The sequence below is a fragment of the Neofelis nebulosa genome, chromosome 16 (genome assembly GCF_028018385.1).
Source record: "Neofelis nebulosa isolate mNeoNeb1 chromosome 16, mNeoNeb1.pri, whole genome shotgun sequence".
Lineage (NCBI taxonomy): Eukaryota > Metazoa > Chordata > Mammalia > Carnivora > Felidae > Neofelis > Neofelis nebulosa.
This window is the reverse complement of record NC_080797.1, coordinates 33,487,353-33,513,690: the sequence shown is the minus strand read 5'-3', so window position 1 is coordinate 33,513,690 and position 26,338 is coordinate 33,487,353. Positions and strand designations below refer to the sequence as shown.

Here is a 26,338-nt window from a genome sequence, read left to right as displayed (position 1 = left end):
TGGAATGGACTGAGGCCTCACTTTTGACCCCACAGGGAGGAGGACAGGAAGCTAGAAGGGCAGGGACCAACTGAGACAGTGAGCTCTCTTCACCCAGGGCCCCAAGGGCTTATGCGGCCATGGTGCGAAAAACAGGTGGTCCCTCAGCGGGTCGCATGAGGCTGGACACGATGCACAGGCACCCTGGCACACGGTGGAAGGACAGCTGGCGGGGGTGGGGCTCACCTGTGGTGAAGAGGTGCTTGGTGGGCTGGTCTGGGGGGCTCTTCATGCCCCCAGGGGCAGCAGGTGAGGACTGGGTGCGGCCCAGGGCCTGGTGGGGCACAGTGGCCAGGCTGAGGGGTGCCTGATACACCTGAAGGGGCTGCAGCTGCTGGGCATCTGAGAACACCTGGGCAGGAGGAGAGTGGGAGGGAGCGTGAGACGCAAGTGAGGGCAAATGTCCCGGGCCCCCCAAAGGGGCCCCTGTTCCAGTCCTTCTCTTCCAAACCTCCCCCTTCCCCCATCTCCTCCCACCAGGGACAGGAGGCACTCCAGCCTTCACCATCTCCACCTCCCAGGAGATAGGGGGGTGGGGGGAAGGGATGAGTCACGCCAGAGTAGCATTGAGGTAAGAGGCTGGGAGGGACGGGGGCGTGGGAGGGGGCAGGATGAGTCAGGCCCGGAGGGCTCGGCTGTGTCCGCAATGAATGGAGTGCGTTCTAGGTGCAGGGGGACTGTAGTAACAGCGGGGGTGTGTGTGTACACACGCGCATGCTCGCAGAGACCAATGCGCAACCGGCCCTACGCAAGCAGAAACGCAGATACACAGGCCATGTGCGCACGCGCGCGCACACACACACACACACACACACACACAAGCAGCCTGTGGCAAGGGCAGACACAGACACGGGGAGGGGCTGGCAGACTGGGGCACAGATGGCTCTGAGACCAACACAAGCAGCGCCCCCTTCCATAGCCCCTTGTCTCTTTCCCACTCTGCTTTGGCTCTCTTCAGAAAGCCTGGGAAGCGCAGACCAGGGAGAGGGAAAGGCAAAGATGGGAAGGGGCTGCAGGGGACAGAGGGGTGGTGATCAAGGGCCAGGGTGGAGGGAGCACCTTCTTGTAACCAGCACTGGACTCCTCCGAGTCGGGCCCCTCCTCGGTGCCGCTCTCGCCCTCCTCGTCCTTGACCTGGATGCAGTCCTCCTCCTCCTCTTCCTCCTCCTCCTCCTCCTCCTCTTCCTCCTCCTCCAGGTCTTCCTGCGTACTCTCACTCTCCGTGGAGCCTTCCCGGGGGATGGTCAGGGCCCCCTCCCCAAGCAAGGCCTCCTGCTGCTCAGTCAGCTCCTCCTCTGTCTCCTCGGGGTGGGTGGTGGGCTGCCGTGGCAGCTCCCCAGTCTTGGTGAGGATCTGGGAGCAGAAGCAAAGGGACACGCCGGCTGGAAGGGGGAGCGACCGTGCGGCCCGTGGCCCAGGAGGGTCCGTCCTCCCCTTGCCTCTCCCTGGTAGCCGCCCTGCCCGTACAGAGCTTCCGCGTGAGGCAAGGTGGCAACTCGGAGCAGATACGGCGTGGGGAGCGGCCCCGGGCGTCAGCCCCCGCTCCCTGCCTGCCAGCCCGGTGCCGTCCGGTGTCCTGCCCCCGGCACAGCCCTGGCCATTCGCCTCCCCCAGCTCACCTTGCCCAGCTGCAGCTGCTGTTGCTTCTGTTTCTCCAGGAACTGCTGGTGCTGCTGCTGCATGACCAGCTGCTGCAGGGCCTGGGGGCTCTGGGGTAGCGGGGAGGACTGAGTGCGGCTCAAGGGCCGGTGCCGCGGGAGCTTGCCCACTGTCCGCATGCTGGTGGCCACACGTTCACCTGTCACCAGCGGGGACTGCCCGTGGAGTGGCACTGTGCAGTGGGGAAAGGCGAGTAACCATCACTGTCGGGGCTCCGGGCTGCCCCCCCTCTACCCCGAGGCTCTCCCCCCTCCTGGAACACCACCACCGACATGATCAGGAGAAACCTTGGAGGGGCCTGGGGCACCCTGCCCCCAAACCTGAGCCCCCTTCTTCCTCCTCCCCACAATGCAACAGTTTTGTAGCTCAGACCCACTGCCTCCTGCAAGCCATCCTGGACTCACCACTCTCTCTCTTTGATTCCCTTATGACTGCACATACGGTCTTAGGCCCTCAGTATGGCTGAACAAGGACTAGCTTTCCCCAACGGCAACGAGACCCCCCTGATCATAGACAAGGATCCCATCAGGTGGGGAAGTCTGGGGGCCAGGATCACTTGTCTTTTAAGCAGAACCTCTTCTGATGCCACCAGCTGCTTATGGTCTGACTGCCCAAAGCTGTGCCATCCAATCCCACAGTTGCAGCCACATGTGACTCCTGAGCACTTAAAATGTGGCCTGAGTTGAGATGTGCTCTAAACATGAAATACACACTGGATTTCCAAGACAGTATGAAGCACAAAGTAAATGGTCTCAGCGGTAACCCTTTATATTGATTATATGTTGACATGATAATATTCCAGACCTAGCGAATTAAACGTATATCAAAGTTGGGGCACCCAGCTGGTTCAGTCGGAGGAGCGTGAGACTCTTGATCTCAGGGTTGTGAGTTCAAGCCCTTCGCTGGGTGTGCACAATAACTAAATAAATAAAATCTTAAAAATATGTATGTGTACGTGTGTATATATTAAAGTTAATTTCACCTGTTTCCTTTCACGATTTTTTTTAAAGCTTTTATTTTTGGGGTGCCTGGGTGGCTCAGTCGGTTGAGGGTCTAATTCTTGATGTCAGCTCAGGTCATGATCCCAGGGTCATGGGATCAAGCCCCATGTCAGGCTCTACACTAAGCATGAAGCCTGCTTAAAGATTCTCTCTCTCTCTCTCTCTCTCTCTCCCCCTCTGCCCCACTTGTGTGCTCTCTAAAATAAAAAATAAATGAAAAATGAAAAATAAAAAATAAAAAGATTCTGGGACACCTGGATGACTCAGTTGGTTAAGTGTCCAACTCCTGATTTCGGCTCAGGTCACGATCTCACGGTTCGGGAGATCAAGCCCTTCACTGGGCTCTGCGCTGACAACATGGAGCCTGCTTGGGATTCTCTCTCCCCCTCTCTCTCCTTCTCCCTCCCTTGCTCACGAGCTCACGTGCACACCTGTGCATGTGTGCGTGCTCTCTCCCTCTCTCTCTCTCTCTCTCTCTCAAAATAAACTTTAAAATTTTTTTTTTTTCAACATTTTTTATTTATTTTTGGGACAGAGAGAGACAGAGCATGAACGGGGGAGGGGCAGAGAGAGAGGGAGACACAGAATCAGAAACAGGCTCCAGGCTCCGAGCCATCAGCCCAGAGCCTGACGCGGGGCTCGAACTCACGGACCGCGAGATCGTGACCTGACTGAAGTCGGACGCCTAACCGACTGCGCCACCCAGGCGCCCCTCTCAAAATAAACTTTAAAACAATGAAACGAAATGAAATGAAATTCAAATTAAAAAAAGATTTTAAGTAAGCTCTACACCCAACACGGGACTCAAACTTACAATCCCGAGATCAAGAGTCACATGCTTGGCTGATCGAGCCAGCCAGGCGCCCCTCTTTTTATATATGTATTTTAACGCGGTTCTAGAAAACTTTAAGTTGCATATGTGGCTTGTGTTGTATTTCTACTGGACGGCACTGCTCTGGAACCTGAGCACATCGCAGCAATCGATGTCGTCGAGAACAGCACCTGGCGGGCTGGAGGTGCTCGATAATGTCCGAGCAACGCGATACAGAAGAAATCAACGATGCCACGGAGGGGAGCTGTGGTAGAGCTGAAGAGTGTCCCTGGCTACTCCCTGGTGGTTGCCTCGTGCCCTCGGAGGAGGAGCCTGACACCCACTCCCTCGCACAGCTGCCGCCCCCACTCACCAGCGATGAGGGTGCTTTGCTGCCGAGCCTGCTCCAGCAGCAGCACGTGCTGCAGCAGGGAGGCATGCCCGTGGGGGCTGGCGTCACCCTCCAGCGCCACGCCCAGCAGGCAGCCGGGGATGGAGGATGTGCTCATGAACTTGCCCGTCAGCGCGCCACCCTGCCGCAGGGACTGGAGGGCCTGCCTCTCGGCCTCCTGCTGCGTTGACAGCTTCGGGGAGGCCTGGGGGAGGGAAAGAGAGACGGAAATGAAGGAGAGGCACATACCATGCCCAGTCCCGCCAACTTTGGATCGGCATCCCTCACCCACCCACCTCCCACCGCCCAACTCTGAGGAAGGCCATCTGATCTCCTTCGGGGCCTTGTGAGGACAAAACCCCAGCTGGGGGCACCCAGGACCACAAACCCAGACACCAGAGGGAGGATGGGGCGTGTGCCTCACACTTACCGTGAGGTGCGAGTTGGTGACAGTGACTGTGGCCTGCAGCCCTAGGGAGATGTTGGGCAGAGAGGGAGACGTGTAGAGGCTGAACTGGTTGGGGGAGCTGTCCAGAGGGAGGGCCCGGTGCTGGGGGAGCATCTAGGGAGCAGTCGGGAGAGACAGGCATGAGAGCAGGCAAAGGGGGGGCCACCTGGGGCCGAGGGCTCTGAATGGTGCCTCGCTCCCCGCTCCCCACACCAAGCCCCACCTGGGCAGTACTGAGAGATCATAGTCCTTCAGAGGCCCATGGGACAAATCCCACTTAGAGGCAACAGGTCCCTCTAGCCTGTCCACATGGGCAGAGAGGTCCCTGCCGGGTACTCTCAGCAAGACAGACAGGAAGGAGCTGCCTTCCTTCTTCCAAGGGAAACAGAGCAGCTCTGGCCCGCCCGCCCAGCCCTCAGCAGGCCTGTACCTCAGTGGGGATGTTGGGGACTGAGCCAGTAAAGCCATTCTCAGCAATGGTGCTGTGGGAGCTGTTGGGAGAGCTGGGGCCGGAGCCTGGTGCGCTGTTACACACGGACGACACTATGGGAGAACTGGCTGTCACCTGGGCTTGCTCAGAGCCACCCCCCACTCCCAGGACCTCAGAACAGGAACAAAAGAGGAGCCCTTACCTCCAGGCCCAGCACCAGTGATCTCAACAGCTCTCTTCTTAAAGGTGCTAATGACTGTCCCATCCTTGCGACGCAGGAGGGGACTGCTTCTCCGCTCAGCCACCTTCTGCTTTAGCCTCGAACGCACTTTCAAGTTGGGTTCAGAGGCTAGGGAGAAGGTAGGCAGGGCTCAGATACAGCTACACGGATGCGCACACGCCTGCAGCCTGGCCCCTTCACACTCCCACCCCTACCTCCAAGGAGCCATACTCTGGGAGGCCATGTTGGGCACTGCTCACCTGTTTTGCGGAGGGGGAAGTCATCGCGGCTGTCATAGGGCCCAAGCAAAGGCAGTTTGTAGGAGGGAGGCGTCCCAGGGGGGCCACTCTGGGGAGGGGAACTCTGGTCCAAAGAAGCATGGTGGGCTCCCCTGGGGGGTGTGGGGTGGGGATGGAAACAGACCTAGATTATTACCCAGCCAGCTGGGCCTGCCACCTAGTGGCAGTCACATTTAGGAAATACCCACTGCATAAAGGGACAGGAAGTGAATCTGGGGAGGGGAACAAGGAAGGAAGCCAGGGATGGCAATCTCGTCTCCTGAGAGAGATCGCAGGGCCTGTATCTGGCTTCCGGCCAGGAGCCCCCTGCCATCCTGCAACTGGGCAGCCCCTGATGGGGGGGGGGCGGGGGGGAACGCACCTCTGTGACCCATGCCCGCCCAGGGCCATTACCAGCATTTGGGATGCTGTGGGAGGGAATGGTTGAGGCCGCCTGGTGTGGGCTCCTTTGACTTCGACAAGAGGAATTCCTGGAGCCTCAGCTTCACCTCAGTGCTGGCGATGGCACCTGCAGGACAGGGCGCCGCTGACCTGGGTGCTCAGGGCCAGGAGCCCCCAGCTTGGGGGCGGGGGGTGGGGGGGGCGGCAGGAGCGGGAGGCCCCAGGCCTTACTCTCTTTGCTCTTCTCCTTGTTTCGCAGGATGAGCAGCTGCTGCTCCAGCCGCTGCTTCTCCAGCTCTTCCTGCCGCTGCTGCTCCCGCTGCCGCTGCTGCTCCAGCTCCTGCTGCCTCTTGGCCGCCAGCATCTCCTGCTGCTGCTGCAGAGGCACAGGGAGGGGGGCAGGGGGAAGGAGGGATGGGGTGAGCCAGGTCCGGGCGGGGGTCGGAGGTCTGGGCAGCCCCCCCGCGCCCCCCTCGCTCACCTTGAGGTGCTTCTGCAGCTGGACCTCATGCTGCCGCGTCAGGTGGTCGTGCTGTTTCTGGAACTCGGCGAACAGGAGCTGCTTCTGCAGCTGCTGCTGCTGCTTGAGCGCCAGGAGCTCCTGCTGCAGCTGCTGCTCCCTCAGTGAGGGGTCCACAGGGCCCGCCAGGGCACCCCGCAGCTCCGCGGGGCTGGGGCTGCCTCCACCCCCGCCCCCCATGGAGCTGGGCATGGCTCCCGGCAGCACCGGCTTCACCTCCACTGCAGGGAGAAGAGACAGGCGTCAGTGAGCCCGATCCTACCGCTACTAGGCCGTGGTAGCCATGCTGGGGGCCCAGAAAGCTCCCCGGCAGGCCCACTAGACCCAAGAGAATAGATGGCAGGCGGGGTGGGGGGTGGAGGCAGTCAAAGCCCTCTGCTCCACAGAATCAGTGTTCTTCCTTAATTGAGGTCCAAGCCATGAACTTCAATAAGAAAATATGCAAAAGCGTGAAGCACGGCACCTGGAAGATTGTGAGTGCTCAACGCGTAATAAATTGTCTTGTTAACACCACTGGGCATCTTACACGAGTTACCTTCCTAACGAGAAAGCCGGGCTTTAGAAAGGTTCAAGTACAGGGACACCTGGGTGGCTCAGTCGGTTAGCTTAAGCGCCTGACCCTTGATTTCAGCTCAGATCGTGATCCCGCCGTTCGTGAGATCAAGCCCCGACTTGGGCTCCACGCTGAGTGTGGAACCTGCTTGGGATTCTCCCTCTGTCTCTGTCTCCCCACCCCCCAAAATAAATAAATAAAGTTAAAAAGAGAAAGAAAATAGGTTGTTGTGTTTTTAAAAGTTTTTTTAATATTTATTTAGTTTTGAGAGAGAGAGAGAGACAGAGAGACACAGAGCATGAGCAGGGAAGGGTCAGAGAGAGAGGGAGACACAGAATCCGAAGCAGGCTCCAGGCTCGGAGCTGTCAGCACAGAGCCTGACACGAAGCTCGAACTCACAAACTGTGAAATCGTGACCTGAGCCTAAATTGGCCGCTCAACCAACTGAGCCACCCGGGCGCCCCGAAAGAAAAAAAGGTTTAAGTACATGACCAAACACACACAGCCAGGTGATCAAAGAACCAGAATGTGAATCCAAACCCTATGCTTCTAACCACTATCCTTCCCATGCCGCCTCCCCACCTCTCAGCATCACACATTCCCTGCCAAGAAACCTAAAGAAACTGAAGCACAGAGGCTGGTTCTAGAACTGATGGGGCTGGCAGCCAGGGCCCTTGGGAAACCCAGGAGAAGCCTGTGGGGACCCTCAGGACACCCGTACCCTTTCCCCTTTTCTCTACCCCACACCCAGCTAGGGAAGATGGGGCCCAAGGGAGAGGCTGTAAGAATGGGGGGGGGTTGGAGCAGGAGGACTCAGGGAAAGGGGGTGCAGGGCTGCACCAAACCAGGGACAGGAGGGGGCTGGGAGTCAGACTCTGCTTCCTTTGCTGGATTATCTCCTTTCAACAGTTTTATTGTAATTACCCTGAAAATGCCGCTATATATAGAGTGAGCCAAACAGCAGCTGTGCCTGGGGGGAGGGGGAATGAGAGAATGGGCGGGCAGGAGCAGGGAGGAGGTGGGAGGAGGAGACAGGAAAGGAAAGGGAATCAGACAGGAAGAAGGGTAATGGCAAGGGGGGCGGAGGCTGGAGCTCAGGCAGAGATCTCAGAACTCTGGTCTCAGGGAGAACCCGCTGGGGAGCGGAAAGGGGTGGAGCGGTCTGCTGGGTCCCAAGACTTCGGGTCCAGGCCCCCATGCGGGCAATGGGCTGAGGGGGCCCCAGGGAGAGGCAAATGTTCCAATGGGCTTATGGGAAGCATGGGTCTCGACCTCTTGATCCCTGTACACTGTCCTCTGGTCACTGAATGTCACTCCCCACCACTGCCCCGTGGTTGCCAGGGCAACTGGGCAAACACCACACCAGCAGGGAGCCCCAAGCCCAACCCACACTCCACAGAGCCTCCAGCAGGAAGGGGAAGACAGGCTACCCACTGCCTAGGAAGGAGGAAGTGAGAGAGGCAGGGCCGACCCACCTTGTTTCTTTTCCATTTCATTCTCCAAAGAAAGCCCTCACTTTTCTCACTCCAGCCTAGGGAGGCCACAGGGAGCTGGGAAGACCTTCCTGTGGCAAGGAAGGGCCTGGAGATGGAAGGACCCCAACATCTTGGTGGCTACCAGTGTCTCCTCCCCTCGTAAGCAGGGGTCTGCCCAGGCCCCCATCATCGATCCTCATCGGGAGTGGAGAGGGAGCTGGGAGAGGACTAAGGGCTGAGCTAAGAGAGGCTTCTAGACCCTGTGCAACTCATGGGCCTGGATCTCTCCAGGGAACCCATACTGAATGAGTGTCACCCAGGCAGGGGCAAAGCCTGCTGAAGGCTAAGGCCCCGCTACCACCCTTATGCCTGAATATGGCCCCTGGGACCCAGTGGAGGTGGGGATGGGACGGTAAAGCCTGAGCAGAGTATCTCAGTCCCCACCAGCCCCTTCTCCGCCCAGCACTGCTAGGCACATTCCTCTGCGGTTTGCCCGCCAGCCACACTGACGACTCTGTGGCCACGAGGCCAGAGCCACATGTGCAGGAGTGGCCAGATGTGGCCAGGAGGGTGGGGTTCCATACACAGACACACACACACTCGCTCACTTTCCCTCCCAACCCACGTCCTGCCCCAGCACCGGGAGGAAGCGCCCTCGGAAAGGCCCTGCAAAGGGCTTTTCTGGAGGTGGCCGACCCCACCCAGGGTGCAAAGCAGGGTGACAGCAAGGAACCAGCAGCCAGCCTCAGGTCTCCCCAGTGCTAGAAGTGCTCAACAAAGCCCCAAGCCGGCTGGAGAGTTATCTACTCCTCAGTGAGGCTGGCTTGGCCCGTGGCACTCTGACCACTCAGCCAAGAGGAGGACAGGCTTCAACCTGCTGCTCCCGGCGGTGCTGGGGCTGCTGGGGCTGCAGGAGCCGGATGCCTGCCAGCCTGCCCGCCCAGGGAAGGGCAGGGGTCCAAGCACTCCTGGCTCCCAGCAGATAACCCTGCTAGGGATGGAACTACAGCCAGCAGTGCTGGCTTCCCTTGCAGGAGCCCTGCAGAGAGGGCACGGGCTCAGGCAAGGGGAATCTCCCACCAGGGCTCCCACGCAGCCGCCGCCACAGCAGAGATGCTAGGCCCCAGTGCAGTGGGAGCCACAGCCCCGTTGGTATGCAGGTGGCAGGACGGCCAACGGGCTCCGGGAACAGCCTTGTTCCCATGCAAGCAGGAAGCACAGCCAACTAGAGAATGTTAACCTGCAGGCCTTGGGAGGGCCTTGACAAAATGCAGCACCCCAGGGCTCTGCCGGGTCATAACCTGGCTCCATCTATGATGGAAGGGGTGACGGCTGGGCAGCTGGAGTCAGGGAAAGGATGTGGGGGAGGCACAGAACCTCCTGGATGAAGTCTGCTGGGCACAAAACCTAGAGCCCGGCTGGCCTTGCACCCCCTAGAGGATTTGTGCCCTCTGCCAGCTTGGCATGAGCAGAGCAGGTGGCAGTGGCTGCCATTAGAACCAAGCACCTGGCAGGAGAAATGGGTGTGTCAAGATAGGAGAAGGCTCTCGACCGCCTCCTGGTGGACCAAGAAAGTGGGAGGACGTTGGAAAGGGAAGAGAGGGGGGTGGGGTGGAATTTTCCCTAAGAGGAAAGGCTGGGAACTCTGGCTAGCAAAGAGCCCCCTGAAAGGCCAGGAGAGGGATCAGTTGGGAGGGCAAGGCCCTGGGTCCTTCCCCCAGCCCCCATGCCTCCTTCTGACAGAGAGCTGTAGAGAACAGAGTGGAAGCCAGACAGCCCACACAGTAATCTCTCCTACAGAGGGAAGCTAGAAGGGTCCAGGTCTACCCTGCTCCATACTCTACTCCTGAAGGACCCTGCCCCCCTCTGCCTGGGAGTGGTGGCCTTAGGAAAAAGTGGCAATACCATCCTGTCCTCGGCCTTCTGCAAGACTGACTCACACTGCCTCCGTGGAGAAGCCCCAGCCCAGGTAGGTGAGTGGGCAGGGCTGCGTATTTCTAGCCATCAGAGTGGCCCCATGCATACCGGGCGCTGGCTCAGAAGGGGCCACCCTGCCTAGCTCACGGGCACACCTGGGCAGTGGCGAAATCTTAATGATGACACTTCTCTCCCATCCATCTGGGCCTCCCGCCTCTCCGTGAACCCCAGCAGCCCAGTCGGGGCTCCCACGGCAGATGGTTCGGGCGGCGCAAGCAGAGATAGCCTGGCTCCTCAGGGGGAGATAGTACAGGTGCTGACGGGACAACTTCTGGGACGGCCACCAGCACAGCCTTAGACCAAAAGGAGTGTCCGGACAAAGAGGGACACTGCCCCCGAGCGGGCAGGAGCTCTGGGACAGGAGGAGCAGGTTTTCGCGGTACTTTGGGAACAAGGGTTCAAAACGAAAAACAAATCTGGTTGCTCCAGGGCACGGCCAAGCTGTCCTCCTGCTCTGAGCATACTGCAAGCCATGCCCCAGCTCCAAGCCCTCAAATGGAGAAACCGCCAACTCCAGAATACCTGTCACCCAAACCCTGGCAGCGGATAGATGGCACCTTTCATTCCCCCTGGAGAAGACGTAGATGGAAGGGGCCAGCACAGCGAGTGGACCCGTCCAACAGACCTAAAAAGCTTAACGCTGGGTTCTAAAAAGACCCTGCTCCCAGGAGCCACCAGCCACAGAAGGCTAGGGGAGAGGGAAGGGACCCAGGGTACACAGAGTGTGAGAGAGGGGTGAGCTGAGCTGTTTGGGACAAACAGGACCAAAAAAAAAAAAAAAAAAAAAGAATGAGGCCTCTGCAGATATGCCCTGGATCTAAGGAGCTACCCTATCAAAAGAGGGGAAGGGGGCGGGGCGCCTGGGTGGCGCAGTCGGTTAAGCGTCCGACTTCAGCCAGGTCACGATCTCGCGGTCCGTGAGTTCGAGCCCCGCGTCAGGCTCTGGGCTGATGGCTCCGAGCCTGGAGGCTGTTTCCGATTCTGTGTCTCCCTCTCTCTCTGCCCCTCCCCCGTTCATGCTCTGTCTCTCTCTGTCCAAAAATAAATAAAAAACGTTGAAAAAAAAAATTTAAAAAAAAAAAAAAAAAGAGGGGAAGGGGGGATAAAGGCCTTTGAGATCATTTGTTTCGGCCCCCTCTTTTGCACAAACCTCTTAGGCCGCTGTGTAGAAGATTCCACCGGCTAAGTAGCAGGGAATCACACCCTCTGAACACTAACCTAAACAGCCTGGCTCCAATGCAGGGCATCCCGGACCCTCCACACCAGCCAGCCTGGATAACTGGCCCCACTGGAGAGCAATGCGTGGGCGGCACCTTCCACCAGCACCCCGTACCCTCAAAAGCTCCCTCTCCACGCGGAGCAGTCAGCAGCTTCCTTAAATGGCTAATGACCTCGTTCTGTCCCTCCGGAGAATGGGAAAAGGGGTTTGTCCTTTCCTCGGCCTTTGGGAAGGAGGCAGGGAACAGCCTTTCACACTCCTCCCCGTGATGCCGATGACTCCTCCCCACCAAGGACGGTTTCCCATGATCTATTTCTGTGCTCTTACGTGACTAGTGAGGCCAATTTAGGCTCAACAGGTTCTACCACAACTCAGACGGTATTTCCACATGTGCGAGCTGGGGAAGACTCTCACCTAGCAATCGTCACAGCTCCTCATGTAACGCAAGCAGACACATCACATAATGGCTAAGAGCCAGGGCTCTGGAGCAAGAGAATGCCAGGGTTCAAGTCAGGCTCTGCCACTTCCCAGGGCAAGGCACCGAGCACCTTCTCTGTGCTCCGTGCGGGCATCTGTGAAATGGGAGTAAGACTAGTACCTTCCTCCCAGAGCGCTTAGGCTCAGGGGAGGACACGCCGGGGAGCTTGGCGCTGTGCCAGGGAAGATGTCAGGAGATGCTAGTCAGGGCTGTTACTAATGGCTCCTGGTATCTGTTTCTATCCTCGACCCCTCTGGCAGTCTAGGTGAAGATTTCGGGACCACTTCTCAGAATGTTTCTAAAGTGCATGATACAAAATACTTAGCACTACGCCAAGCTCAGACCCCCGCCAGAGCGAGGCCTCAGCTCTCTCATTTCAGACTGCTGCAAGGTCACTCTGTGGTCCTGTCCCGATCAAAGCCCTGCCTGTGGGGCACAACATGAACTGGACCGGCCAGCGGCGAGAGATCCCAGAGCCAGAGAAGGAATCCTGGGAACGGCCTCCTCCCAACCACAGCACATCCAGGCTGTTTCTGCTGCTTTGCTACCTCCAAGAAGGGCCGCTCTGTCCTCTGCGGCTCAGCCCACGGCTGTGGCATCCCTCTGGTCCCTCAAAAGCATTGCTTAGCACAGAGGAGCAAAGGTTTTGATCCCTGCTCTGGGGGTCCCGACTCCAAGCAGTCAGAAAGCCTTCTCTGGTATCTAACCTCACTCCACTGCAGGCTCCAACTGTCTCCCCAGTACCATCCCACATCTTCCTGGGGCCCTCTTCTGGAAAGGCAGAAGCAACGTGCAATTGACTTCAGAGACTCTCAGAATATCAGTGCAGGATGGGCTCGCAGATCAGCAACTCAACTTCCCAAAGTGACAGAGGACAGTGAGGCCACAGATCAAAGAGATCTGTCCAACATCATCTGGAAGGGAGGCAGGGGAGCTAAGGCTTAGCTCAGGTCTTCTGGCTCTCCATCTGCCTCCCACTAAAAAAGAAGAAAAAACAAACAAACAAACAAACAAACAAACAAACAAACAAATAGGAGAAACCTTGAGGGCTGCTCCTGCATTTAATGAGAGATGGGGCAAGGAGCCAAACTTTGCATTAAGGATGCAGGGATCTAGACGGGGCACCCCGTTGGCCTCCAGAACACCAGAGTCCAGGAGCACCAGTGAGAAGGGGGCTGAGTGGTTGGAACCCCCAGAAATCTTGAGGCAGACCGGGCCTCTGATGGACCTTAAGCCTAGGGGGTGCAGAGAGTCCTGGTGCAAGGCACGAGCATCTCTCACTGGTGAAGAGAGAGTTACTCGCTCATCTCAGACGGCTATCTGGAAGAGAAACAGACTCACTTCTCCCAGCCCCACCATTTCCAGGAAACACTGGGGCACCAAGCGAGAAGCAGTTAAAAGGCGCATTAATCGCAAAGCCTGCAGCTGTCGCTGGGACTGCTCACTCCACACCTGGGGTGGACAGCAGGGGCCCCAGGGCAGGGGCTCTGCCTCCACTCCCCCCCCCCCCCCACCTGCCGCAAGTACAACGCAGCCCTGAGCATCCAGCGGGGTGCCCTGCCCACCTGGCCACTTGCCATAATCCTCCACCCCAGCTGGGGTTCACACACCTGCTGCCCAGCGTCTCAAGACATCCCCCCTCCGCAGACCGCCAGGCTGCCGGGGGCTGTGTTTGACTCTGACCGGGGCCACAGCCTTCCTCCCGGTGCGGTCAACCCTTCTCCGAGGAGTCCCAGAGCCCACTGAGGGCTTCCGGGGATGCTGGTGACAACCACAGGCAGGCTGCCGGGCCCCATGACCCCGTCCACATGATTCCTGTCCACACAGCCCTTATTCCAAGCGTAGGCCGGGTCTACACACATCAGAACCATTTGACATGCGTCCCAAATCCTGGTTCCTGGGTTGCCCTACAGAATCCAAACCCTTCAGTGGGGGAGGGCAGGGGCGAAGCCTTGGAGCTCTGCATTTTAATATATTCCCTTGGTATTTTGGATACGACTGAAAGTTGGAGAACTACTTTTTCTCACCGTGTCCCCGGTCCGGCTGCACTCATTTCTGCTGCCAACCTGACAGCTGTTACAGCTGTGTGTGTGGACACAGTTAATCTGATTTCCTGTCTGGCAGCTGTGCAGCAGGGAAGGGACAGCTGAGGGTCTCAAAAACAAGAAGAGGTGATGAAGTCGGAGGGGCTGGGGGGGGGGGGGGGACGGGGGAGGGGAGGCTGTCTGAATGCGATGGAGTGTTCAACTTTGTTCCTGAGCCCGCTTCTCTCCTGAAATCCCTGCAGGGAGGGGGAGAGCTGACCAAGTGGCTCCCCACTACTCATAGAGAACAAAGTCTCCTCTCAGAAACCTCAGAAGTCCCCCCAAAGCCAGACTGGTCTCTACTCTCCAGGAGCACAAACTGGAGAGGCACAAAGGCAGGTTGTGGATACACGCTGTGTATACAAAGAGCAACCAACTTAAAGGGGCAAGTTGGGGCTGAAATCTAGCCCACGCTCCAATTGCTAAGCCACGTGGCCTGGCGTGAAGATGTATCCACCTGGAAGAAGGGCCCCCTCTAAAAAAGGTGCACAAAGGAACGCTTGTGTGGGTTGGCCGCAGCCCTTCACAGAGACCTGAATCTGAATCCCAGCTGTCACTTACTCTGTGACCTTGGGCGAGTTCCTTAACCTCTCTGATCTTTCTCAATCGTACAACATGGCTAATAATATCTTCCTAAAAGAGACGAGGTAAGGAAAGCACCTGATACTCTTGTCACTTAGTGCATTATAATATTAGTTCCCTTCCCACCTGAGCCTCGCCCTTCCTACCTTCCCCGCACCCCTACACCTACATACCCACACACCCAGCCAAGCTGGCAATGGCCTGAAGAACGTGCATAAGAATATCCAGGGGAAACCCCAATACCAAACCCCAACCCCATGGCACTTCCCAGCATTCAGAGCATCCCTTCCTGGCACAGGCAGGATTCACACCCTCCCTCACTGGGTAAAGGAGATTCCTCTTCCATGCCTGCTCAGAAAATCCGGCACGATGCCCAAGCATCAGCTCTGTCCAGTCCAGGCCACAGGGGAATCCAGAGCCCACAGAAGGGTGACGGGGGATCCCCCAGAACCGCATCTTTGGGAATCCCACACAGGGGTGAAAGCTCCGAGGCTCCCCAAGCTGCAACCAGGCCTGAGTGAGGGAAGTGCCCACTGTGGGCTGGGCTGTTGTAGAGGGGCCAGGCAGAGACCGCACCCGTCAAGGAAGACCTCTGATGGCACCATTGGCAGCTGCAATCTGTGCCCCTCATCAAGCAGCAACAGCAAAGAGTGCCCTGCATCCCTCGGGAGCACCCCCTGCCAAGGCTCTGGCTCTCCCATGGGGGCAACTCACCGTATCTGTCTACTCACCCAGAGGGCCAAGCCCCAGAATAGAACCCAGGAATCCTGACATCAGCTCTGGACACCAGCCCTTCAAGCAACATTCATTCACCCATGTGCCAGGCACTGTGCTAAGTGACGGGGAACAAGACAGCCCACGGAGCGAAGGATAGCCCTAAAATAGGGTTCCCAAGATTTGTCACTGGAGTAGGCAGAGTCCAGGGTAGACAGCCACCCCGGAAAGTCCTCTTCCCCAGTCCCTCGGGCTGGGGAGGCCTGGCGACACACGCTGCCCAAGAAGCGTCCCTGGACACCTGCTTTTTTAGCCACAGGCTTTTGCATCCTGTCTGGAGACTGATCAAGAGATGGGGAGAGGAGGCGGGAGGGGGTGGGGGTGGGGGAACACCAGGCTGCCTGGGCCCTCATGGCCGTGTTTATCCGGGGTGGATTTTTTTTAACCCAAAGGTTAAAGCGTTTCTATTTGAAACATCTATTTACATTCCAGAGTCCAAAAAAAAAAAAACAAGGCAGCCGAGCTCCAGGCCTATATCTGTCCCCAGCCGCGTCACAGACACAGCATCAGAGCTGCGCAGGGGGAACATTCTTAGCCCTCTCCCCGAGCCGCTGAGGTGACTCACACCTCCCTCCTGCCAGCATGGACCACACCACCGATCAGAAGGCTAGGCAGTGCGCGTGTGGCGGGGGCACAGGGATCTAGAGAGAGATGCTGGCAGGGGGTGGGGGGGGTCTATGCAAGGACAGGAGGCTCAGGGAAGGGATAAGAGTAGCAGGGTTCCAGCCCGCAAGGATTCTGAGGTCTAACTTGAAAGAAGGTAAGAGAACATGCTAAGGAGGAAACTTCAGGCCAACCGCCAGCTGCTGCTGGGAAGCAAGGGACAGCGGGAGAAGGGCAGGATGGGTGGACCGATATGGCATCTGCCTGCAAGCAATGCTCTACACAGTCAGTCCTCTGCTCTCCAAGAGACCAGCTCGACTCCCAGGGGCTTCAGGCCGGGTCTTCAGTTAGAGCCGCCGGCTCAACCAGACCAGGCTTAGAGCGCTCCTGTGTTTATACTCCCTCCCAGTGTAGGTCCTCTGCACGGCCAGCCCCCAGGGTTATGCCCCCAACACAGGGGCCTGCGTGGGCACCCTGCAGGGCCGGTTCCCAGGGTTATGCCCCTTCCCTAGGAAACACTGCGGGCATCACTGCCCAGGCAGATGGCAGGCCTTATCCCAAAGATTTTCCAAAACTTCCCAAAACATTCATCCTCACGTATCCTAGTTCAGCCGCAACCTCACCCTTGGACAGCTTAGAGCCAAATCACAGGTACCCACGGAGGCACACAGCTCCCACCTTCCAATTCAAAGCCTGGGACCCACACCCACCTATCCAAAGGCAAAGACTCCTGATACATATGCACACAGACACCCACACCCAAGCACCAAGGCACTGCCAGGAGGGGCCAAGCGGGCATGGGGCCAGCAGGCCCCTCCCTAGAAGAAGCATCTTGTGGTGCCGGCCTGGTGGGAAGGCTGTGCCAGAAAGGCCTCATGCTGCCAACAGGTTCCTGAGAGGGAGGGAGGGAGTGGCCCAGCTCTGGGGGACCCCACCCCCCGGCAAGAGCCAAAAATGTCCCTGCTGATAAAGTGGCAGTCCTAGGGGGTCCTCAAGCCCATAAGAATCAGAGTGACACGCCTTCGCCATCATGAGACGGGATAAAATCAAGGCCAGACGGAAGGAGAGATGGGGAGCTAAGGAAGTCAAGACCCCCGACACCCCAAAGCTGCCAGCCTCTACCCAACCCTACCACAACTGCCTCGCGTCTGGGGAACTCCTGACTGGGGACTTGCAGAAGTCACTGCCCCCAAGAACTCAGTCACAGGAGCTGGGGTGGCCTTTACTCTTGTGAACACTCAGCTATGGCTCATGCCCCTGTCCAGACCTGGGGAGCAGGCCGCTGGGAGGCAGGTCACTGACCCACTTCCTCCCCTCTGACCACAGTGCCAACTAGGCCAGGATCCTCCAGTACTCCACAGCCCCCAGCAGCTTACGCCGACCCTGCCACCCTGCCGGAGGCAGACTCCAGAATGCAGCAGAGTGCAGCTGGAGGGCACGGCGGGAAGGCAGGTTTGGGCCAGGGAGGGCAGGGGAGTCGACTTCAGTGAGCACGGCTCCCCTGACCACACATTCTCAACAAAGCCCTCCAAAAACATCTAAGCAGGACCCCATCGGGGCGATGCTCGGAGCCAGGTGCTCAGCCCCAGGGACAAGGATGCCCAATGGCAGAGGGCAGGCGGGGACAGCAAAGCACTTACCTGCCACAGGGATGCCGTGTAGAGGGGTCCGAGGCAGGATTTCCAAGGATGGTTCCCGGCCTGACATCCCATCTGCTGAGAAACAGGATTCCGTCTCATAGATGGTCTGCAGCATCTCCACGAGCCCCTGAGCCTTGGGCACCAGCAGCATGCCAGGGAGGGGGCCGCCAGAGGCGGGAGGCGGCCAGAGGGAAGGTGGTCGGGCGGGGCCCTCACTGCTCAGGGGCTCCCCTAGGCCACTGCTGCTGGGACCCGTGCTGTGGGGAGGTGCCTCATCCGGCCCGGGCACTCCTGGCGGCAGGAGGAGCCAGGAGGCTCTGGAGCTACAGGCCCGGTTCTCCTCTAGAGGGGCATGGGACCACTGGCCTTTCCCCAGCTCCCAGGAGCCGGGGTATGGCTGGGCGCTCAGGGGACAGGAAGGGGAGCTCAGCAGGCAGGCGGGCTCTCTGTGTTCCCTCCCAGCCCTGGGTGACAGCTCTGGGCCTGGCTCCCTGCTCCTCCTTCCCGAATGAGCCGCCGGCAGCTGGCAGGAGACTGAAATAGCAGTTGGGGGAGGGCCCTGTCTATAAATAGGTGGAGCATGCTCAGGGAGCCGCCGGCCGGCTGCCAGGAGCCCGGGCCTGGCGGAGGCCCCATGGGGGGGGGGGGGGGGGGGGAGGCGCGTTCCACCCCAGGAGGAAGCGCCAGGCAGGGGGATGGGAACAGGGGAGGGCCTGCACTCAGGGCCAAGGCCACAGAAGCGGGTGGCTAGAGGCTGAGCTGGAGAAGGGCACAGGCCAGAGGACCCATGTGTTCAGGAGCCGCTCTGGCACTATTCTTGGCAGGCGAGGGGCTGGAGACCAAAAAGCCAGATTCCATCTCTATGTTCCCTCTCGCCATCAGAGCAGGTAAAGAAACCAGAAGGGTCTGGGAGAGGGTGGCAGACAGGGCCACCTGGCCTAACCTCACATCTTCCCTGGAGTCCTTCTAACAGCCAGATGGGAGTTGATTTAACTTCCGCCCTCCCTCGGAGCTGGAAGGTGCCTCCCCACCCCCTCAACCAGCAGGGAGACCCCTGAGCAGCAGCTAAATGGCAGCTCCCTCCTACCCACTAGGGGTGTCGCCTCCATGGGCTGCTCCACTTCCTTCCAGGGGGCAGGGAGAGTTCCTCGATAGGCCTTGCCGCATCCATGGAAGGGAGCGGGTGGGGGGGGCGGGGCGGGGGGCGGGGGCACCTGCCCACTCTGGGCACACGGAGCTCCTCCCTGGCTATGTACCAGGTGCGATGCTAACGGCAGCACATACATCACCTCGTTTACTCTGCACGATGACCTCAGGAGATAGGTGCAGATGGGGAAACTGAGGCAGAGATGAAGTCACTCACTCTAGGTCATACAGCTGCTTAAATGGTAAGGCCGGGATGTCTGAGGCTCCAGTCTGAGTGCTAACCACCACAGCCCACTGCCTCCTACACAAAGGAACACATGAAGCTGCCCCAGGGTTTCCATTCACAGGTACGATGACCCCCAGTACCCAGGGAGGAAGACACGTGAGGACAGAGCCCCTCTAAGAAGACTCCAGAGGCTGCCAGGATCCAGCCCTTCCTGACCGGCTCCAGGCCTGGCACGGCAGCCCATGCTCCTGGGGCCTTACTGGGACCTAGGGCTAGTGCACACGAGGACCTGTGACACCCGCCTACCCTGCTCACTGCTGGCTCGTCCCTTCTCCTCGGGTTATACCTCCCACTGGTACAGAGATCCCACTTGGCCCCCTGACCTCACTGGAGCCTTTTAATAGCCTGGTTATTCCTGGGTCTCGGTCCCCCTCCCCCTTCCTGATGTCACGGTTGCTATTTTGGAGCCCCCTCCTGGCCCCTCCTTGCCCCCAACTCCAGGCACGGAGCCAGGGACACCTGTCCTCTCCCTGGACTGGATGACCTCACCCTCCTGTCAGGAGCCCTGAAGGAGCTGGCCAACCAAGGACATGGTAGCCGTGGCTCCTGCAGCCCGGTATTCTAGCCAGCTTCTGCCAAGCAGGGATGACAGCAGAGGGGCCTCCTGCCCTCAGGTGGGGGACCATATAGACAGGGAGGTGGCAGAAATGGGCTTTCCCAGGCGCTAGACGAGCTGATCTTACACAATAAGACAGACACTGGGGTGGAGGGCGGGAAACAGGACCCGAACAAAGATCTGGAGCTTCAGCTTCTCTGCCGAGGCAGACTCTAAAAAAATGGTGATGCGGCAGTGCTCCCCGCAGGGGTTTGGCGTTGGCAGACATCTCAGGGTGGGTCTGGGGACCTCATTCACCACCTCCTGCCCCAACCTCATCCTGGCCAACCAGACTCTCTAAAGAGGAAGGGAAGCAAAGACCCAAAGTCCCCTCAGTGAGGGGATGGGCAGGAGACTCAAGGCAGCCCAGAGAGCCAGGGGCAGGAGCCCCTCCCAGCTCAGGACTCCACCCACCCACGCTGGGAGCAACCAGAAGGGCTGGCTAGCCCTGTCCTGGCTCTCTCTGCCTGCCCCAGGCACGGGAGAATATGGTCGGGGAGCCCTGTTCTGGAGGAAAGGAGGTCCTCAAAAGCAGAGCCCCCAGAACCTGGAGCAGCCAGAAACCTAAGGAAAGAGAACTCCTTGCATGGGAAAGATAAGAGCACCCAGGAGACTGGGCAACCAGAGGTGGCCACAGCCTGGGGCTCGGGGCAGTTCCCAGCACTGTTAGGACTTCCTGTAACAGCACGAAGTGGGAAGCAAAGCGTCAGACAACCAGACAATCCTCAACGCACTTCCCAGAATCCTCCAGGGGAGCTGGAGACGAGGCCTGGGGTGAGAACAAGTGTCTTTTCTCCTTCTGAGATTCAGGTGATGCGATAAGGTCTTCCTCATGTCCAACCCTCAATGTTTCCCACTCTATAGCCCCTCTCCTTGTGGTTCATTTCCCTGTCTCCAGGCATCCAGTCCCCCCCATGTGTCATCCCACAAACCTCACAGAGCACCCACCAAGCCTAGGGTGCGTGAACGCCATTGGCAGCTGGCACCATCCCCTCCAGACCACAATGATCTCATTCCCTCCCTCAGAGGCCGGCCTCAGGCCTTCTAACCTTCCAAATCTAGAGGAGGGGAAGAGGCCATTGCTGGCTCCTTGAGTTCCTCCAGGCTCCCATTTCCTGGGCACAAAAGGTTGGGGTAGCGCCCTGACCTAAGAGAAGAAAGCAAATCTTACTCGTGCACAGTGAAAACCCGAGGGCTGGCTCAGGAGCACCCTGGATCGAGGGAGGGTACCAGGTGCCCTGCGGCCCTGGGGACATCAGGCCTGCCTGCCCTCCAGCTTTCTCCTGCCCTTTGAGCCCCCATCATGCTGGAGCCCGTCAGCCCCATGGCACCAGACAGAGCTGCCGTGTGCCAGGTTCCACGCTAGGTGCTGGCTGAAGCCTCCCATTTGAAACCAAGTCCCGGAAAAACGTGAACACCTACTTTGGCAGCTTTCACATCCCCTCAGGGTTGACCCTGCCATCCCATCTGAGCCTTCAATCCCTTTCGACTCATGAAGCAGGGAAGAGGAGGGCGGAGCAGATCCCAATCTACAGTAAGCACAGGTGTGCCAGGGGGCATCTAAGTAGAGAGTCCACTTCCCAGACCCCAGGCCCACGCGCCCATACTGACCCACTTTCTCCTTCTCGGGGCTGGGTGCCTGCCTCCCCTGATGGGGGGGGGGGGGGGGGGCGTCAGAGGCAGAGCCTGGGCCCAAGGCTGGGAGGCAGGACGCCGACGTTCCTGGCTCCACCCCACACCCATGCCCCAGTTTCTCTGGTCACCCGGAGGGGGCAGCTGCCTTCCCTCCCTCCTTCCTGGGAAAGGGAAGGAGAGAAAGTGTGGAGTGTGTTGGGAGGTGCTGGCCAGGCAGGTGTTGTCATGAAGCTTGTCTCCCCTCCCACGCTGGGGATAAGGAACCTGGCCGCCTCCTCCTGGGGCCCTGCCGCCATCCAGACTGGCTCCCACGGCGGGCCTCACTCTTGCCCTCCCTTCTGGGCAACAACACAGAGGACGGGGCAGGGACCAGTGCAGGCCTTGGTCCCAGGTCCCAGGTGCCAGGGCATCTCCTCCAACCTGGCCTGTCTGAGCCCAGACAGGCGGCAGGTTCTGTCAGTCCTTCAACCCCACTGAGGGGAGCAGAAACAACCAGTTCCAGAAAAATAAAGAAAGCCTCAATCCTTGAGCCCCCTTTGGCTCGAAGAGAAGCCAGACACCAGGGAGTGGCCTCCTCAGGGAAGCAGGCGGCCCCATCAATGGCCTCTGCCTGTACTCCCAAGATGGCAAAAGAGGCAAATCAGGTCAAATGCTGGCATTCAGCCCAGCCCAGAGGTAAGTCAATCAGCTCCTACCCCCGGGGGAGGAGGGGTGAGCCCCAGAAGCAAACTGCTCCCTCTGCCTGACACCCCTCACCCAGGAGACTCTCTCCCACTAACTCGTTTGTTAGGAGGGCAGGGATGGACCATCTTCTATTTTCCTTCTGTGTCCCCTCCGTAGGCTGAGCTCAGGGTTGGGCACGCTGGGGATACTCAGCAAGCACTGGCCAAATAGGAAAGCTCCCACCCTGAGAGAGTGGAGGGAACCAAGGAACAGTGCTGTTCTGTGCCCTAAGGAGAGAGGAGGGAGTCTTCGGGGATTCAGGAGAGGGAGAGGGGTGCTCAGGGGCCAGGGCACCCAGGTCCCGGGCACTACCCGTTCTCATCATTCCTACCTCTGTCCCCAGCCCCAGGGCCCCACGCTTTTTCTGGGGCTCCCTTCAGAGTGTCCACGGGCCAAGTGGACACCCACCCGCCCAGCTACAGTTTCATTTTACTTCTGCGGAGCCAAAGGCACGTGCTTTCCAGGCCCGTGCGAGGCACAGGCACCAGGAGCCCCAGCCCAGATACCACTCTGAGCCCTGGGAACAGGAGACGCGGGGGCCCCTCAAAAAGGAAGAGCTGTGTGGAGGCGAGCCATCCCCCCCCCACCCCCCACCCCAGAGCAGCTCTGCCTCCGCAAGGAGAGGCAGCCCCGGAGCCCCAGGAAAACTGGACGGGAAGAGCCTCCGGGTGACGATCCCCAGCTCTGAGGCCTCTCCACAGTCCTGAAATGTGGTTCCCAGTCTCTTGGCCCCCTCCTCCTCTAACTCCTTCCCAAACGTGAGAAGACAGCATCTCCCCCTGCTGGGGGGATCTGGAAAACCAGCCAGGAGGTGAGGCCAGCTCTCCAGGCCCCAGAGGCCCCTCCTGGCCAGGCTCAGCAGCCACTCCCAGGCTGCCTGCCTCCCGCGCTGGTGGACACCTCCATCTACCACCACACTCCTACCAGCTCTGGCAGAACCAGCTGCCAGGGGAACCTGGGCCACCAGCATCTGGCAAGGCAACCTAGTGACCGCATCTAGCCAAGGGTGATGTTTTTTAGCCTTTCGCTGTAAGGGAATAAAATCCCAAAGCCGGGAAATGTCCTTCCCAAGCCACAGCCAGATGCCTCCGGGCAGTTTCTGTTCCCTTGACCAAGGGTTTGACCCAGGCTCAGTGTGACTGCAGGTGGCGCCTAGATAGGTCAGCACAGTAGCTCAGAGGAAAGGAGCAGCTGGGCCCTGCTGCTGGGCACAAGCGACCAGGGCACAAGCGACCATGCCGCAGCAGGGCCCAGCTGAGGTGGGCCCGGGACTGCGGAGAACCCACCAGGCCTCTCCCTTCCCTTGGCCAGCCCCGCCTCAGAGGAGGAAGCAGGAAGTCAGAGCCTCCCCCAGCACAGGAGTCACCCAGACCTCTCCACTCTAACTCCCGCCACAGCCCCCAAAGGTTGAATGAAGGCAAAGACAGAGACTAGAGGCTCCAAAGGGGAAACAAAAACCCTGCAGGAGGGGGCTCAGCAGGCAAAGCTGATGTGGGGAGTCTTAGGAGTACAGCCCTCACCAGCCGGGGCCCTACTCTGCCAGTGGCCCATGCCCTGAGTATGTCATGCCGGAAAGGGGAAGGGGCACAACCTTGACCAAAACAAACGGTGCAAAGCCAAACAATCCCCCCAGCTGCCAGCTTCCCTGAGTCTACAGAACCCCCAGGACCCTGGTCAGGACCTCTGCCACAGAGCGCCAGCACTGGGTCCCCACAACAGAAAGCATCAGGTCCAGGGCGCCTGGGTGGCTCAGCTGGTTAAGCATCCGACTTTGGCTCAGGTCATGATCTCACAATTTGTGAGTTCGAGTCCCGCATCAGGGTCTGTGCAGACAGCTCAGAGCCTGGAGCCTGCTTCTGATTCTGTCTCCCTCTCTCTCTGCCCCTCCCCCACTTGTACTATGTCTCTCTGTCAAAAATAAACATTAAAAAAACCATCTTTTTAGGGGTGCCTGGGTGGCTCAAAAGGTTGAGCACCCAACCTTGGCTCAGGTCATGATCTCACGATTCATGGGTTCAAGCCCCTCATCGGGCTCTGTGCTGACAGCTCAGAGCCTAGAGGCTCCTTTGGACTCTGTGTCTCCCTCTCTCTCTCTGCCTCTTCCCCGCTTGTGTGCGCTCACACACTCTCTCTCTCTCTCTCTCTCTCTCTCAGAAACAAATAGGGGCGCCTGGGTGGCGCAGTCGGTTAAGCGTCCGACTTCAGCCAGGTCACGATCTCGCGGTCCGTGAGTTCGAGCCCCGCGTCAGGCTCTGGGCTGATGGCTCGGAGCCTGGAGCCTGTTTCCGATTCTGTGTCTCCCTCTCTCTCTGCCCCTCCCCCGTTCATGCTCTGTCTGTCTCTCTCTGTCCCAAAAATAAATTAAAAAACGTTGAAAAAAAAATTTTAAAAAAAAAGAAACAAATAAACAAAATAAACATAATTTAAAAAAAATTTTTTTAAGAAAGCATCAGGTCCAGCAAATCCATGATCAGCAATGAGATGGGAGAAGCCTTGGATCCTGATGCTGCTTCCATCCTGCAAATGGGTTTTCATCTCTAGGCCCTAGTTCTCTTGCCTCTACAAGATGGGGAAATATCCCTCTACCCCTACGGAAAAAGATGTGGGGGACAGGCTGGGCTGGGGTGGGGGGCAGGTAAAATGGAACATGATAGACTCTGACCCTCTAAGACTGTGCCGAAGGAGACAGCCAGGGAAAGAAGGTAGTTATTACTCTGACCACACTGACCCATGACCCTCCTGTGAAACTCCTGAGGGTCCAGCTCGGGCCACTTGGACACATCCTCATGGGCATACACCCAGACCCACCCATCCATAAATCTGCCTGGAGACTCACCCATAGACTATTTCTGGCCGTACTAGGCAGCCTCCTAGGAGCAAAGGGGACTAGGAAATTGCAGGGCCAAAGACCCCAAATTAGGAACCCACCATGTCCAGGGCCCAAGAAGAGAGGGGGTACCCAGACTCAAAGGAGAAAGCCAAGACTCCTCTACCAACACATCACTGCACCCCTCCATCCCGGTACCACACATCCCAGCAAAGGCTAAAGCCAAAGGCCCTGCGAACCTCCACTAAGAAAAAAACATGGAACACAGGGAAACTCTCCACCAGGAGGAGAAACACCACCACAAAAGAGGAAGCTGCATTTGGCTGCTGTAGGAAATCTTCCAGTATCATCCTCAGATGGCCCAGAGACATTCAGAGATACATGTCCCCTTCTCAGGCCTGCCTGTCTTGGCAAACAGGGCAGGGCAGAAGGGGGACTGGAGGCTCCCTAGTTGAGAAGGTAAGCATGGGGACAGAGTTGGACCCATGTCCTCCCAGGGCCAGGCTGTACTGTCAGCTCATCAATTTCCAGCTCTACCCCATGGTCAATAACTTCAGGTTTGCCTTGGTCTTTTTCTCCAAAGGTTTCTCTATTCCTGACCCCCCTTGTTCCTTTACAGCTCAGACCCCAAAGGTCAGCTGGCCTTGGCTGGAAACTCACACAAGCTCATTTAGCCAAAACCACCCCAGGGTGCCCTTCTCTGGCCTCCCAGCTCTTACCCGACTCGGTGGGAGAGTTCATGCCGGCTCTGGGCCCACAGGAAGCTGGCGTTGGGGGCTGGGACGGGAGGGGGTGGAGCTGCGGTGATGTCAAGAGAGACAGACGAAAACAGACAGACGGACGGGACAGGAGCCCGGGGCAGCTGTGCCTCTAATGCCCATCAGAGGCCATCCTTCGGGGCGAGGCAGTCAGGCACTCAGAACGGCATCCCTAGGGAGAGACGGAGCAGGGTTAGAGGCCCCCAACTCAGGAATGAGAGTTGAAGGAGACCTCAGGGCTTGTGAGTTTACACCTGGGGAAGAGAAGGAGGGACATCTGCCCCAGGGGCCCAGAGGAAATCAGCAAAAACAGCCAGACCCTCGCTTCTTCTCTAACTGGTGAGGCTGCCAGCACTCAAGGAAAGGGAAATGGCTACAGAAGCCACGCCCAAACTCCTTTTCAGGTGACAGTGTCCACTACCAGGTGCGGAGACCTTACAGACTCGTTCGCTCGGGTGCCTGATGTGGGACTGGGCGTACACGAAAGGAAAAAAGTGCAGGGAGGCTTTGAACCGTCTACAGCAGTGGGGCGAGGCAGGCTGATCTGGAGTCTGGCAAAAGTTATGGGAGAAACTGGTACCCCAGCCCCAGAAGCCGGAGCTGGGATCGGAACGCAGTCACTTTCTCCCTCCTCTCTGATCCTTGTGTCACCCGACTCTGGAATCGTGAAGGGTTTCTGTCTTGGTCTCCCCCATTCAACAACAGGTCCAGGAAAGAGGGTAGCCGTCTCTTCTGCCCATAACCCGTGCTGTTTCCAGGGATTTGGAAAAGCAGACACACGCAC

At 58.5% G+C, this 26,338-nt stretch overlaps 1 protein-coding gene across 4 annotated transcripts in view; it reads right to left on the bottom strand.

The window, feature by feature from the left end:
• Positions 1 to 26,338, bottom strand: part of HDAC5 (histone deacetylase 5) — a 39,093-nt gene that overhangs the window by 7,901 nt on the left and 4,854 nt on the right. Inside the window, exons 2-15 of one of the 4 annotated variants that reach the window (XM_058704884.1) lie at positions 25,516 to 25,726; positions 18,874 to 19,031; positions 17,585 to 17,656; positions 6,161 to 6,420; positions 5,911 to 6,055; positions 5,692 to 5,806; positions 5,260 to 5,390; positions 4,982 to 5,128; positions 4,780 to 4,892; positions 4,332 to 4,463; positions 3,884 to 4,106; positions 1,659 to 1,870; positions 1,099 to 1,392; positions 226 to 391 (exon numbers count right to left, since the gene is read on the bottom strand). In XM_058704884.1, coding sequence (XP_058560867.1) covers positions 226 to 391; positions 1,099 to 1,392; positions 1,659 to 1,870; positions 3,884 to 4,106; positions 4,332 to 4,463; positions 4,780 to 4,892; positions 4,982 to 5,128; positions 5,260 to 5,390; positions 5,692 to 5,806; positions 5,911 to 6,055; positions 6,161 to 6,420; positions 17,585 to 17,651 — 2,005 coding nt within the window. In that variant the 5' untranslated portion in view covers positions 17,652 to 17,656; positions 18,874 to 19,031; positions 25,516 to 25,726. Of the gene's footprint in view, positions 1 to 225; positions 392 to 1,098; positions 1,393 to 1,658; positions 1,871 to 3,883; positions 4,107 to 4,331; positions 4,464 to 4,779; positions 4,893 to 4,981; positions 5,129 to 5,259; positions 5,391 to 5,691; positions 5,807 to 5,910; positions 6,056 to 6,160; positions 6,421 to 17,584; positions 17,660 to 18,873; positions 19,032 to 25,515; positions 25,727 to 26,338 lie in introns of all 4 variants that reach the window. The other 3 variants (XM_058704882.1, XM_058704883.1, XM_058704885.1) reach the window with 3 other exon arrangements.